We start from the raw sequence: 15780 nt of genomic DNA on the forward strand, positions 1-15780 counted from the left end.
GCAGAACCATCAATAAGAATGTGGCCAAAGGCCTCATATGAGCACATACTTTTTACCCAAATGTTTTGCTACATCAGAGCGTTTGAATCTGTCCAGATGATAGAGGCGCTTAGCCAGACGCCTGGCTGCTTCCAAATTGCTGCTGCTGCCATTGCTGAGATCATGACTAGGGGCTCCAGTGGCATCTTTCTCCTGAAGTTCATTGCTCCCCATGGCCGCACTGGAGTCTAACACCACATTCTGTAGTTCAACACTGCTTTGAGATGAAAAGAATATGGAAAGAATAAAAGATAACATTAGAGTTTCCTCTTAGAAGGCAATTCCCTCTATGGAGGCTAGATGACACAATGTAACAAAATCCATTTAATTGAAGAAGAAGTGTAGAACAGCTACATAGACTAAGCAGCCAGCAGAAGTTAAGGGTGCTTAGCAGCCAGCCAAATACGGACTTGGCTTCTGACTGTGCTAAGTACCCTCAACTTGGGCTCATTTCAAAGAGAGTTCTTTGCTATTATCAGCCTACAACTGCACTTGAGTGTTCCTTGCATTAGTATTTTTTAACCCAATTGCTTGCTTGGCTTGAAGAGGCCTCTTTGCAAGTAGGAAATTAACCATTTTTCAAGGGAAATGCAGTGATTAAAGACAGGAAGATCACTTACTCCAAGCTGAGTCAGAACAAGTCAGTTCCTCATTCTTCCCCAGTTGTCCTGGAAACAGCAGAATTCCTTAAATCTAAAATAGTGTCACCAGAACTCTCAGTGGCTTCTGCGTTGCCCATAAGCAGCAGACATCCCATGGGAAGGCACTGCTAGAAAAAGCAGGACTCGAAGCAAGGAACCCAGTTTGGATTATGAGAGACACAAACCACCCATGCCAGCCTGGAGAACTCCTTGCTTTCTTTCTGCTCCCTCATGGTGGCAATTATTTCCCTCACCAGCTGCTCAAAGTCAAGATGCTCAGCATAGCAACCCCAGGGCACTTCACATAAATTGTGCACTTACAGATTCCTCCTACCTCTAGTACAATAGGAAAGCTCTGGCTGAGATGTGTCCCTGCTTTGCTTCTCCCACGCAAAAAGAGGCAAGAGTCTGCCACACCAAAAAGTGCACCCCCACATACACACCCCTGCACAATGGCAGGCTTTTAACTTTTTAACTTTTCTCTGACACTGGCATGAAAAGTTTTGCAAAATCTTGGTTCTGTGTATGTGTGTGTGCACTTGACAGCATTTATATTTTATTTCTCTATTTTTGTTCTATATAGAAATTATTTCTACTAAAACTGCATTTACACAGGGCTACTGAATGATCAGCAAAGGTCATGCACAGGGCATGTACGAGTGGAATGAGTTAAAGATGACTTTGAACACACAGCACTTTAAACAACACACCACAGCTTCACACACCACTGTAATTTTCAGACTTGACAAGCCATGGTAAAAACAACAGATTGCTGTGCTCCAGTAACAATTGTCTAGCCATTTACTCAAATGTCTGCTAGCCACTTATTAACTCCTCCAAGATGAGATTTTCATCTTTAAAGTGAGCTTAAAATAAAAATACTTGGCATTCTGCATGCCACAAATCATCACCTGCTTCCTATCACTCTTCTTATCCATGGTTTAAGAGAAGGACATGTACAGAACAGAGATTTGACAATTTTACCTCTGTTTCCATCCTTTCAGTGCTGCTACAAGATCAGAAATATCACACATCCATCCTGTGGGTACAACTTCTTTATCAAGTATCTGGGGAAAACAGAAATCAAGCCTACTCCTGCAAGAACTGGGGATTTGCATTGGTTTGTATTCATTTCAGTGTAAATAAAATGGTACTATAACAAAAGGAAGTCAGTCTCAATGCCTGGTAGGAAATTAATACTGTAAATACTGTACCAACAACCTGTAGTATTACTATCCATCAGTTACGCTAGAAAATTAGAAAAGCCCCTCCTGACATCATTGCTGTAGAAGATGCCTCCTCAGTCCTATCCAAAACCACTAGACAATATCTGAAATTCCCTAAATTTGGCCTATACCAAACTTGTGAAGAAAGCAAATGACAGAGTACCCTGACATAAGCCCTGAAGAACACCTTGTCCACTCAAATCAGGCACTACTTGTTCCAAATTCCCCTCTCTAACAACTGACAAGAGCAAGGCATACCCAGGTGAGCTAATACATTTACAGTCTTTCATGTACAAATGCTGCTTCAAAAGCCATGCCAACTCACGGAGCCTCACCTCACTATAAATCACAGTCCTCTTTCACCACTGCTCTTTATTAAAGGTAGTATTTACAGCCCTGAAAGACAGCCAAATTTGACAAGAAACATCTGTACCCTGCTAGGAACCAGTGCACTACAAAAGTCAACGTTACCACAAACCACCCAAAGTTTAGAAAGAAAGGAAGTGCTAGCATCTGCCACTTAGTGAAATTAACAGTACAGCAGCTCCCAGCTTCTGCTTTGCCTCTCAGAGCCATGGCTGGGATGTGAAGGAGGAACACCCAGCAAGAGGGAGGGTGTGCTCTTTCCCCTGCTTGCCAAAACTAGTCAGCAGGGCTGCATAAAAATACCTATCTTCCAATTTCTCCAATTTAAAGCTTCATCCTGACTGAGGGTACCTGTATATGCATTGAAGAATAAGCAGTGCTTCCTTCCACTATTCCAGTAGTTAATTCTGACACTTGATTAGCTTATTACTTAGTACAAAAGGGGACTAAGTAAGAACTTTTTGTACCTAGCACAAAAAGTAAGTACTAAGTGAGTACAAAAGTATGAAGTACAAAAAGGCTGTCAAATCAATACAGCTTGCCTATAGCATAAGCCTCTTGTTCAGGGGAAATGACAGATTATTAGCAGTAAAGTGAGACTTCAGTTCTCAAGTGGCTTTAGGTGGCTTGAAGAGTCAATTCTCATATCACTGACAGCTTGGGAAATGCAGATGCCCTGCGCATGGCTACTGTGCAAACTGCCTCCAGGGCAGGATATTTCAGCAGGGTCCAAGTGGCGTTACTCAGGGAAAAAGCCTCTTCTTACTTTCAGAGCTTTCCAGGCGCATCATTTTCCCTCCATGCCTCAGTTTACTAATCTGCTGAACTCAGTAATACTTGCCTCCCTCTGTAAAGTGCTTGCAATGAATTCTAATCAAGAGCTAAGATCAACCAAGGCTGAAAATAGGTCTCTCTCCTGCAGTCTACAGTTTCTACACATAAAGAATCCACAGCAGCATTACCATCAGAACAGTGGCAAGAAAGGGCTTTGTGATACAGAGCAAGGCTGGACATGGATTTCTCATGCAGCTTTAGTCTTCATCACATAAAAATGAGAAACCTCCACCAAAAAACACAGGCTGAAAAATGTAATATATTATATTCCCTAATCCTACATTCAAGGCCAAAAGAGATTGTAATGATGTTACTGGTAATTGCCTGTCCAGCAATGGCTGCTGATTTTTATCCAGAGACACTTACATTAATGTCTGCTATCAGCAAACACAGAAAACAAAAGGTACAAAAAAACCTCCAGATCTCTCTAGTCTCACAGCATGTGAGCTGTGGCCAGAAACCAGGGCATTAAACCTTGGTATTGCTGTCCCCAGCAATGTACTCCTGATGCATCCTTTCTCCTTTGGTCAAAGCATCCTCAGACCTACACAGAATACATAGAGCCTGTGACCACCATATCCAGCAGAAATTACAGGAATTTGGTAAGCAGCTGCTTTGGTAAATGCAATACTCTCTAACAGTAGTAGACACCTCTCCACACTCACAGATAAAACATGTAAGTTGTAGACGGTAAGCTCTTTACAGCTTTCCTGTAATACACCATAACTACTAGGCATTTTATACTGTTTTCTTCACTTACTTCATTATAGACCAGTTCTACAGCAATTTAGCTCCCAATGCCAAGCTTTCTCAATCTTGCCATGCTCAGCACTTAGCACACTTGATCTGTTTGAGAATATTCTAGATTTACTTACTTCCCCCGTCTCCCATTTCAGGTACCACCAAAACTGAAACTCTACACAGCAATGTTTGATTGAAGAATGACTACAATTTCCAGAAAGAAACACAGCAAGGCCAGTAACATAATGATAATGATACAGGCACCTCATATCTCAGTGGTCCACCCTCCCAGCCAACTAGGCTGCAAGAGGAAACCTCAGCCTGAGTGTGAGTTTATGATGCCTTAAACCTTGGTATGCTCTTCATTTTGTAGCAAATCCACGGAGAAAAAACTCTGCTTCATTCCAAGGAAGAAATGCATATTAGCATTTTCCTTTATGGAGTAAAAGCAAGGAGCAATTGGCCCAGCTGCTAACAAAGAAGTGATGTTCAGAGTTGACACCGAGTGGCAGGTGTGACAACTCAGCCTAAGTGTTGTCCTCATCGCATCCACTTCAGTAATCTCAGCTTGCCACTGCCTTTCCCTTTTACCAGACTGATGCACAGCATATGCTCTGTGGCACATGGACTCCCCTGGATGCATATGTTCCTTCCCTAAGGAACATTAATTCATCTGGCATAGATGTCTGGAGAGAGTGCACTGGTTGCATCAACTGCAGGGGAGCTTGGATTAAGACATGGCTGGAACCCTCATAGACTTTTAGGAAAGAGAGGAGGGAACAGGAGGAAAACCAACCTTTTCTTTCAAATAAATATGCACACCTTTAACATCAGCTTTATTCCAAGGCAGGCTGTGTCAGGCATTTGCCAGAAAATTCCATGAGAACAAAATGCAGCAATGATTAAAAGTAAGGAAGGGTGGAGAGACATTCTGGCATGCTGAAACTAGGGCCAGAACCAACATTGTCTTCAGCAGGGCTATGGTGTCCACTGGGGAGCCACACTGAAGCTGATAATCACCCACTCCACGACAGTGTTGGCCCTGTTCTTTTAAATGCTTTCACCCCATGCATTCTCCTCCCGGTTCTGAAAAAGGACAACACTCCCTCCATAACCATCAATCTGTCCATGAAAAGCATGCTCTAACACTAGTTCAACAGCCCCTCAGAAGCATGGCAAGGACCAAGCAGAAACAGTCAGATGCCTGCCCCCACTCCTCCATGTCCTGCCATGCAGAAACAAATCCCTGCTCTGCAACCCTTCGGAGAGATGTAGGCTGTTCAGTGAACGGTATCCTTTCACATTTCAGAGTAGACCAGACATAAGCAGTTCCACAGTCTGAAATTTTTTTAAAGGACCTGAAAAGTTGTGCTTGAACATCCCAGCTCTGAAAGGAACAGCCCCACTGAAGAAAGTGAAGAAATCCCAGCAGCAGTGGGATGTGATGACTCAGTTCCTGCTACAAATGACCCGACCACACAAACGGGCTGGGAACAGCTGTGCTGCAGCTTTGCTGCAGCTCCAAACGAGCTTTAGGGCCATGAGAGAGTGAGCACAAAAGCACTTCAAGCAGTGATTTACCTTACCAGTTACCTTCAGCTCCAGGCCTCTTACAAGAAACAACTGTAGGGAGGGGAGAAAAATAATAAAAAAATAAAAATAATGCCCTTTCCTAGCAGATGACTCAGTGCGCTATTTTACTCTGAATGGTTTAATCGGCTTTGAAGTCCTACATATGGATCCTCTTCAAAGACATGCTTTGAAGTAGATCCCTCTTTGAGGACTGACACAGCTGCACTTTGCTGCAACTCAATTCAGTGGGTATCTCACAAGCACAGCATCAGCCAGGACATACAAAGTGAGGACAGTGCCCACAAGACAGAGTAACCACAAAGCATCTCTTAAAACGTACCTCAGCCTTGTCACATTACACAGAGAGGAGCAAAGTTAAAAGTAACAATCCCTGTAACCCCTATTGGTTACCAACAAAATACATACACAAAGTCAATTTCAGGGGCTGAGATCTAAACTGCTGTTCAAAAATAACCTTTTCTTTCCTACAATCATTTGTCTTTTTCTTTCATTAAAATAATTCATTCTGGTTGTAAAAAAGGGAGCTAACAGCTACAGCATTCAGAAAACACCATTTCTGTAGGCTTGTATACAGCAAATGCAATTGTCATTACAGGATCACAGCATTAGAACAAGAAGTCCTGCCACATGCAGGGACAGGATTGCAGCCCTTCCGAGAGACAGCATGTACTTTATTACACAGACATGCTGGCCTGCTGCCACCTGAAGTACAAATGTCTTACTAAAAATACTTCAGGTTTGATTCTATTTTGACCTCGGGGTTTATACATTGCTATGGCAAGGGTTAGGGCTTGCAAAGGGACATTCACCACATCCATATCACCATGCCTATAAAGTGAAAACCTGGTCCTCACCACATGGGGTACTTCAAGGCTTCTCTTTGCAATGGATATTTCTGACATGCATGGACACATTGACTGTCTCTTGAATGCATTAGGATTGTCCCATACTCAGGATCTGATATACCTGCCCCAATAAAAATAAAAAAAAGACCCAACAAATGCACTGCATACCTGTGACTTTGCTCAGACAACACCCAGCCCCTACATGTTTCAGGAAACCTCAGGCTCTCCCTGCAGAGCCCATCTGCTCCAGGATTCAAGAGCCACCATGCCTGTGTTCAGCACCCACATGACCCTCCTTCCCTATAAGGCTCCTGTGGGGTCCTCCAGGATAGGACCAAAACCAGGAAGCCAGCAGAGTACTTCCCAACCATGCTTGGGTTTGGTCTAACTGTTGGGAGACTGGCTCAGGAAGATATTAACCAGGCATCTGGTCCAGCTGGTCCTCCCTTGCAGGGAGCAAAACACATGCATAAAAATACATGTGTTTACACCTTTCGGTTCAGGCTTCCCTGCAAATATGCAGATGAAGGACTTGAACACTGGCACTAGCATCACACAGGAGCTTTACATTGAAACCATGTAGCAAAATGAACCACCTGTCCTCAAAAAGAATAATGAATGAAGAAAAAACAATAAAGAAAATAAACACACTAACCAATCCACAGCTCACCCAGCTGCACTAGCAAGAAGTCTGCATGCTCTGTGCCCTGCTCTTCTTCACTGCTGCTCCAGCATCACATCTGAAGACATGCATGCATCTCTATGCCGTCCTGCCAGGTGCCAGGCTCTGCCTCTCTCTATCCCAGCACACACACAGAGGAAGAAGGGGCTTAACCAGCAATAACGTGGAGAGGGGCTTGACTAGCAGCCTGTCATGGCTAATGGATGAGACAGCAGGCTGCACTTCGGGACCAGCTCAGACCTGGCAGAGATGCCTCAATTTTGGTGAATCAAGCCTTCCTGACCTAAATGGATTTGAGTTTAATGGAGATGTGCCAACAGATGCCAGCTTAAAAGCTGAGCTGCTGACAGCTCTATACTGAGACGCTTTGTGTAGCAAACTGATCAGCTGCTCCACTTTTTCTTTTCTGTCTCTGTCAGCTCTTGGATTTTTGTTTTGTTTGTTTTATTTTCAGAGGAGGCTGGGAACTGAAGAGGCAAAAAGTCAGCAGCCCCTTTTTTTCCCTAAAACAACAGTTTATTTAGCATCTAGAAGCAGCCTTGCGAACTCTCACTAAACTGGTATTCCAAGCACCTCATTAGCCAGAGCAAAGGGAAACTCTGTACAGCGTATCACCAGAGCCTTGATAAAGTGATGACACCTTCCTGGAGGAAGTACCAAGGTGAAAAGTGTAGCATAACATTTTAGAAGTTATTAGGCTGTGTAATAACAAGGCAAATCCTCAGCTGTCAAAATGCTAGTGGTGTCAGAAATTTACCCCGTGAATTGTACCACTTCATCTTTACCTGGATTCAACATACATCCATGACAACATATTGTGGTTAGCAGTGGCTCAACAACTGACAGATGCATTAGCCTACGTGCCAGCAAGTGGGCTCCAGTGCTTGTTTGCTTGCTCACCAACTGCAGATGCATTTGATGCATTTGCTTTTCTAGGACAATAACCATCGTCATCCCTCTGAATAACCTTCCTTATCCTGGGCATATGGTTGGCAGGAAATATGAAGTACTGTGTTCGTAAGTATTGGGTCTTGTAACTACATTGAAAAATCAAATACAAGCTACTTTGGACAGAAATACCAGTGCGCAAACCAAAAACCAGAAGTATAACTGGCATGCAGGTACTGATAAAACAGGGAATAGACTTAAGAGAATCAACCCACAGAAAGAAATTAAAACTGGATTTATTTGTCAACAAAGTTTATTGTCTTAAAGGAGGAATAAGCAGAGTGCCAAGTAAGAAACTGCTGGAAATGACCTATACACAGAAGAAAAATATCCACCATGGGAACTAATACAAGAGGACCCAACAATTAAAAGTAACCTGGTACCCATGGGAATTTCAGGCTACATTCTTGTGAATTTATTCTGAGAATCACCAGATTGCTTTAGAAAGCTTGTTTTCTTCCCTTCTTGAATACACATGCAACTGAATTTGTGTTTGCATCTCCAGGAGAAAAAAAAATAAAAGGTCTTGCAGAATTTGCTGAGCACCAGCAGTTCTTTGAAGATGATTGCAGGTGGCAAATATTTAGCATTTTTGAGGATTAGGAGTTGCAATACGGATTTTTTTATTTTCTCTCTGGTTTACAAAAATCTTGAGCAATTTCCTGCCAACAGAGACAATACTTCCCAAGACAAGAGGAAAAGGCACTTATGGTAGGAAAAGAAATGCCATAAGTTTTTGTTATTATTTTCTGGGTTTTTTTAAAATTTCTTATTCTGACTCCAGCCTACAAGGGGAAAGGGAAAGCCTGCTGTAAAGTGTGCAGTAAAAGAAAAGACTAAAAGAAGTCCAGTCTTTAAAGTCTGGAAGTATATAGAGATCATCATAGAAATAATTTCACACTTCACATTTAGTCATGAAGATGCATAGAAAAGATAACTCCTTTACCCCTCAGGTATATTTTACTGCTTTGGAAACACATACCCTTCACTCCACTCTGACTTGGATCACCAATCTGAATCAATTTGCAAATAATTACACCTAGTCCAGGCAATGCCAACTCAAGCTCAGTGTCTTGGTAACAGCTTGCAGTTTTCCTTACTGCCTCTGAAAGAAAGACTAAATTCCCAGATGGGAAAGCTGAGTCCTGCTAGCCTTAACACAGCCCACTGCCTTAGGAAGGGAGGAGTACAGCACCTGGGGCGTGGGTGTGACAGTGCGGACTGCATGCCTCTGCAACGATAACAAAGAGACGAGGGCATCAAACACGGCCCAAATGCAACGTCCTTATTGTCGCTATAAAACTTCTTTACACTGACAAACTGCGGTTCAGCCTATTTCATGAGGATCTCACCATGCCCTGACACCCAGAAAAGCTGTCGCTCAGCTCTGAAACCTCACACACTACCCCTCCTCCCCCCGTTCTCCCATCCCCTCCTGTGGAAATTTAAGGCTACTTCAGCTGCAAAGGTTTTTTTTTCCCCTCAGAGGGATAATCACTACAGAATGACAGAATATTCTGAGTTGGAAGGGACACAAAAGGATCACTGATTCCAAGTGATAAGTGAATGGCCCACACAGGGATCAAACCCACAACTTTGGCATTATTAGCACCATGCTCTAACCAACTGATCTTATCTCAGAGAACTGAAAGAGAATAAACTCCACTCCAAAGACACAAAGAGTCCCAAAGGAAGACAGGCTGCACGCCCTTCTCCCCCAGCCAACCCTCCTCCACTGGCCGAGTACGAAGGACACCTAAGCTATGCTGGGAAAGGGCTACTTGCAAAAGTCAGCCTGCCTGCTCTGAAGGAAGACCCAGGGGTAGCTGACATTCCCCTACCCTAAAGAAACACTGCAGGTGGCTGTCAAAGCAGGCAGGTCCATCATACAGCTCTCACCAGGACTTACTGCGTTTAATCACGGACAGCAGATGACAGGGAAGACAGCAGGGATGAAATCTTCAGACACCCAGGAGCTCATAAGAACTTGCAGCCTGCAAGCCTCTAATAGTTTTTTTCCTCTTTTTTTTTTCAGTTCTGAAGGCATGTGACCGGCCCTCACATACCAGAGCTGACCCCTCCCAAAGCCAGCAATTTCCTAAGAGCAGAGAAGGATGTTACCCTCCCGCTTATTCATTATGAGGCCAGGTTTCCTTGCTCTTATGCACCAAAACCTCACTCCCTGTGTGAGGTATGCTCCAGATCCCTCCGGACAGGTGCAAAAGGGGCCATGGTGCTCAGCTACCTGCTATCAGGAGGCCATGGCAACGGGAGCCCCGGTTCCTCCTTTCCCAACTGCCGTAAGGATTTCAATTTTCAGGTGTAAAACCACCAGCTCTGTGCTCTCAAATCGGCCGTCCCCTACTGCTTTGGGCCAGGAAGGACTGCTCGTGTTTCACACTGCTACCCCATTAAATAGTGCTAGTACGTGGAAGCATGCTCCCCAGTCACTTTTTATATCACCGAAATACCACGGCAAAAGGCACTGCTAAGATTTTGGTTTCGGTTTTTGCTCTCTCGGATTGGCAGTACCGTTTCCGGAAAAGGGGGAGTGTGGAGGTGGGGGTCGGGTCCTCAGGCTCGTTGCTGTCCCACACTATCCTGCTCTGTTCCCAAATCCCCCGCACCCGAAATCCCCCCGCTTCCCTTTGCACTTGCCAGTATCCACATGCCGAGCCCCCACAGCAGCCCCCACCCCTCTGGGAGGGGCTACTCCCGCCGCTCTCCTCCAGACAGGGGCGGCGGGAGCGGGGAGCCCCGGCCGGGCAAAGCGCAGGGAGCGCTCGGGCGGCACCGCGCGGGCCGGCACGGCGGGGCGCAGCGCAGCGCTCGCCTCCCCCCACCCGCCTCCTCCGGGAGGGCTGGACCACTGCGGAGGATGCCCCCGCTGCTCTGCGGCGCCAGGCAGCCACTACGCGTGAGGAATTGCAGCCCCGAGCACAACCGGAGGCTCAGGGCACCGTAGGGAATCAGAGCTTCACCAGCAGGCACAGAAGCTCCATACCCGCATCGCACAGGCAGACTCAGGTAAACCTAAGTCTCGGATTGCTTCAGGCAACACAACCGCGCGTTCCTGAGCCGTCAGGAGGCTACTTCTGGTTCACCTAAGCATCACCAGGACACACACTGCCCTGAATCCTCTGTGATAAACCCCCCGCCACTCCCAGCACGCACACAGTGCTTCTCACCCACGCGCTCTCAACACTGTGGTTCCCCACTGGCTCCAATAAAGTAGTACTCACCCCCTGTCAGACGCATGTCAGTCACCATACAACATTCTATGGGAATACCAGAGGAAGAACAGTGGTGTTGGCTGTAAGATAACTGTTGGGAGGATTACTCTGTTGGGCAGACTCATGGCCAGCCATCCTGGTGTGGTGACATTCTCTACTGGCACCTACCTTAGGTAAGCCGTTGAGGCTTGTCCCTAACAAACCAGGAACACTCTTTTTCACCTTTTATTTTTTTAATTGAGGAAAGAAGCATTTAAATATCTACTCCTGGTTTATCAGTATGGCTGCAAATTTAAACTAAAATTAATTCCAAGTGAAATCCACATAAGGCCGGCACCTGATGTGACTCATCTAAGCACACACTGTCGTTGTGGTAATTTTTATCTTGATGAGCCAGTGTGGGCCTTACTTGACAGTATCTTTTAGATACTAGATGCTGCAACTCCAGGGTAATGGAATCAGGATCTGAATGTGCTGCTTGTTCTCCTTTGTCCAGTTTTATGTCAGTCTTTGGAGTGTTTTTGTAGGTAAGGACCTGCAGGTCTCAGGACTGACCTCAGTTTCTGGCTGCATACAGATTACTGCAGATTAGCAGTCACTTATTGCCTACTGGAAGGCACCATGCATACACATCTTTTTGAGTGTATGATTGAGGAAAAAATATTTTAAACTCTAAGGTCCTTCTGCCTGTTGTTTAAAGAGTAAACTGTACTTTAATCCACAAAGTTAGCAAAACTATTTCTGCTCATTTTAGCACAAAAGAAATTAAACAGATAAAAGATCTCCCACCCTTACTCCCAGGAAAGCTCAAACTAGACTAGTCCCATCTAAGGGAATAGTCCTAGGAGTCTTAGATAACATCCTGCCCCTGAAGGATGAAGGCCAGAGGTATCTTTGTGCCTCACAAGGTGCTTCACCGCTTTGCAGGTGAGCTGCACCCTTACCACTCTGCTTTTAACTCAGCCTCCCACTCTGCCTGTGGCTGCCTTTCACTGTCCCCACTCTCTTTGACAGCACACTATAAGAACAGTCTGCACACAGAGTGATTCTCTATGACTGTACAGTATTTTCTGACCACAGAGCCTGGTTTTTGCTTCTCACATGATTCTTTCTTTTAATAGGTTTTCTCACCTTCCCTTTACCTAAACAGAAATTATTAACATTTTTGCAATGCTCACGCCTCTTTCAGTAAGTACACAGATGAAAGAAGCAGCTAACCTGAGAATGTGGTGGGAGCAAAATCTCATCCCAGCAGAAGTAAGGTTCTAAACTCCCACTTGCCTCAAGAGAGGAAACACTGCGCCCAGAGACACATCTTTAACATCCAGATCACAAACTCATTTGTGTACACAAAGTGTTACCATTCCTAAAGTTGCTCCTGATAAATTCAGGTTGGAACTAGAACAGAGCAAGGTTAATTTGTAACCAATAACTAACTCCTCCAGAGACAGGTCCCAGAGAAGTGAGAATACCAGACAGACTTTTATCAACACATCAGCATTGCCTAACAAACCTTCATAATGTAAATTTGCACTCTTCTTATGAATGGCAGGTTTGGATGGCTCATTTCTCTCTTGCAGTCACCCTGGAAATTATTCTCTGTAGAAAATTTGAAGTGTTAAAAGATGCAAAACTACACTCTCTGACAGCACACTGCAGAAAACACTGGGGAAAAATCATCAGGCACACAAAAAGATTGCCTACTATTCTTACCTTTCCAGACCAGGGACTTCTGTAACATCTACTGTGAAGAGCGTTTCACTTGCATCCCTTAAGCCATTGGCGATGCCTTCACCACATCCTTTCACTTCCCTGTCAGGGATATCTGTCTGCCCCAAGGCTGATGTCCTATCTAAAAACTGTCCGCCCTCCTTCATGCGCTGCTGGATCATGGGAGTGAGTGGCATCTCAAAGCTGAAGTAGCTATCAGGCTCCGAGTACAATGTCTCCAGCGATTCTGCACTGTAGTACAAAGATGCATTGTCTAGGATGTTTTCAAACTGTGAGCTGTACAGATCAGTGGAGACGTCAGAGTGCCTCTGCCCAAGGAAATCTTCATGTCCTCCTGTGGCTGCTTCCGCCTCTTCCACCATCCTGAAAATTAACCAGAAACAGCTCATTTCAGCTTGGGGGCAATATTTAGACTTTGGGTAACTCTTCTTACCTTCTCACCTTTCTGAGCAGAAAGGTCAATGCAGCTTTATGCAAGAGAGGGCACTGCAGGTAAAACACTGGTTTCTCTTTGCACTGCCTCTCTTTATGACTGGCACGCTCTCCTTCTCCAGGGACACAGAAAGAAACAATTTTCTGGGTAAAAGAAGAGGGCTGGGAGACGGCCTAATATTGTCTAACAGATAACATCAGCTGCTTAATGAGAAAAGCACAATGTCTAAGATATGTTCTAGCACCAGCGCCATGCCAGAGGCTGCACATGTTGTAGATGTGTATCCAGATGGAGACTCTGTCCCTGAAGGAAAATTTGCTATCTCTGCAGACCTAGAACTGGGGTCTTCAGCAAAAAGCTGAAGGAAATCACTCCAAAATTCAAAGGGAAGCACATGCAATTAGAAATATGGACCCTGGGGAACCAGATCCCCCTTAAGAGTTTTCTCTGCTGCATCAAATACTGTGGGGGCTCCTCAACATGCCAGCAGTTGGGGTAGGAGCCCAAGTAACCCCATGCACTAGCCAAAGAAAAACTCTATAGATCCAGACGTGCAGGGGAGAGAGAACACAAGCCACATGCCTAGACAGGAGAACCTCTGCCTGACCCCTGCTCCCCTCTTAGCACCAACTCACCTGCCCTGACCTCTTGCAAGCACAGCCATCTCCTCCTCACTACAGTTCTTCCTGTCCTTCACAGAAATTTTATCCTTTCCACTTTCATCGAGCAGTGCTACAGGAGTGGCTCCAGAGGCTGTGGGTCGTAGCCTTGGGTCTTCACAAACCTCACTCCACGCACTGTCTGGCAAAGAAACCAAGGCTGGGGAGACTACTGACAACACAGGGTGGCTGGATGTTTTGGGGAATGCCTTCCTCTCCACAGACACAGAGTCCAGCAGTGAGTGCTTCTTTCTTCTCTGCTCCTCAATTTTTTGCAGCCATAAGATCTCCACACCTTGAAATTCTACATGTTTACTCACAGCTGCCTCTTTAGCAAGCCTTCTCTCAGGACCTGTTTGCATTTTGCCTTGACTGTACTCTGAAAACTCCTCAGAATGTGTTCCCCTCTCCACTCTGATGACTGCTTCCACGTTTGTCACAGATGGTTTGTGACAGCTTGGTTCCTGAGCTGCGTGGACCTCCTCTGCTTTATTACTTATAACTTGTGAGGATTTGGACTGCTTTTCTTCAGCCCATATTGAAGCCAGATCCTTCTCTATGATCAAATGCTTTTTTCCCTCAGCTGTTCGTTCAGATGGAAGAAGCATGTCTGAGAGTTTTTCTTGGCCTGCTGGAACTGGTTCTCTGGCTGCCTGCACATTTTGGCTGCCAGTAACACTCTTTTTTTCCATTTGCGTCTCTGAATCGAGAAAAGTATTTGCTCTTTCTTGCACCTTTGTTGCCTCTAGCCGTTGAGAGATTTTCATAATCTCTGGCAGATTACCTGCAGGTTGCAAACCTTCTTCTGGGGTACGAAGCTGCACTGGCCCTGCATCAGGCCCCAGATTATCTGCAGGAGCCACGTGCTGAGGCACAGGCCTGACACGGTGGTGGCTGTCCTGTCGCTCTGGACTGCGCATTACAGGCTCGGCCGGGCTTGTCGACAGAGCCACTGCCGCTTGTCTGCTTGACTCTACTGTGCCGTACTCTGGAAATTCATTGATGATGGTGTGAGAGGGCAGACTGCTGCTTCCACGGCCACTACCTGCAAGAAAAAAAGAAAAGAGACCCTGAATTTATCTATCACTTGCACAAAGCAAAAAGACTGATCTCCCTTCCCAGCCCACTCCTAACAGAGTAACAACACTCTCCCCTGCAGGGGAAATACTGTTCAGTTTAACTCATTTCTGCACGCTCTCACACTGCAGTTATCCAGGGCTGGTCCTTTCATCTTGGAGTTTTTGGGCAGCCCTACTCTGGGAGTGTGCACTACAGAGGAAGGAATGCCAGAAATGTCTGCTACACTTCAGAAAAGGTCCCAGTAGCACACGAACCGTCTGAGGATGCAGGCCAGGTGCATAGGCCTAAGAAAGCAGAGATTCAGATGTCTGACATCCATCCACAGCATGCACCACACATGATGGTTTTACTTACAGAAGACACTACACACAATAGTTTTACTTTAAAAATACCCCACACATGATGGTTTTATGTTTTTAGGTATTTTGCAATCATGAAGATGAAACACTGGGAATATATCAGCCACACCCCTTATGTTCTACAGCCCTGACAAATCTAATTAGTTAAATAACAAAGCAATTAATGAGCAATTCAACTTTCTGCCAGCACTACCCTCTTCCTTTAACAATTCAGGTAGCTGAAGGTCATGTTGCAGTGATGGATGCAAACCAAGTAATTCATATTTCCTACTGCAGCAGAAAAACCTTGCTATCCCTCCCTTTGCTTTTCCAACTGATGTAAACAAAGCAGGAGCAAAAGTGGGTAGTCGCATTTTCCAAGCACCAAGCA

At 45.2% G+C, this 15780-nt stretch overlaps 1 protein-coding gene across 1 annotated transcript in view; it reads right to left on the bottom strand.

Annotated features, from left to right (window-relative positions):
• The window catches only part of PSD3 (pleckstrin and Sec7 domain containing 3), an 83482-nt gene that overhangs the window by 64768 nt on the left and 2934 nt on the right, over nt 1–15780 (bottom strand). Inside the window, exons 2-4 of the mRNA XM_062512612.1 lie at nt 13948–15016; nt 12862–13242; nt 50–256 (exon numbers count right to left, since the gene is read on the bottom strand). Coding sequence (XP_062368596.1) covers nt 50–256; nt 12862–13242; nt 13948–15016 — 1657 coding nt within the window. The remainder of the gene's footprint in view (nt 1–49; nt 257–12861; nt 13243–13947; nt 15017–15780) is intronic.

Source organism: Cinclus cinclus, chromosome Z (assembly GCF_963662255.1).
Source record: "Cinclus cinclus chromosome Z, bCinCin1.1, whole genome shotgun sequence".
Taxonomy (NCBI): domain Eukaryota; kingdom Metazoa; phylum Chordata; class Aves; order Passeriformes; family Cinclidae; genus Cinclus; species Cinclus cinclus.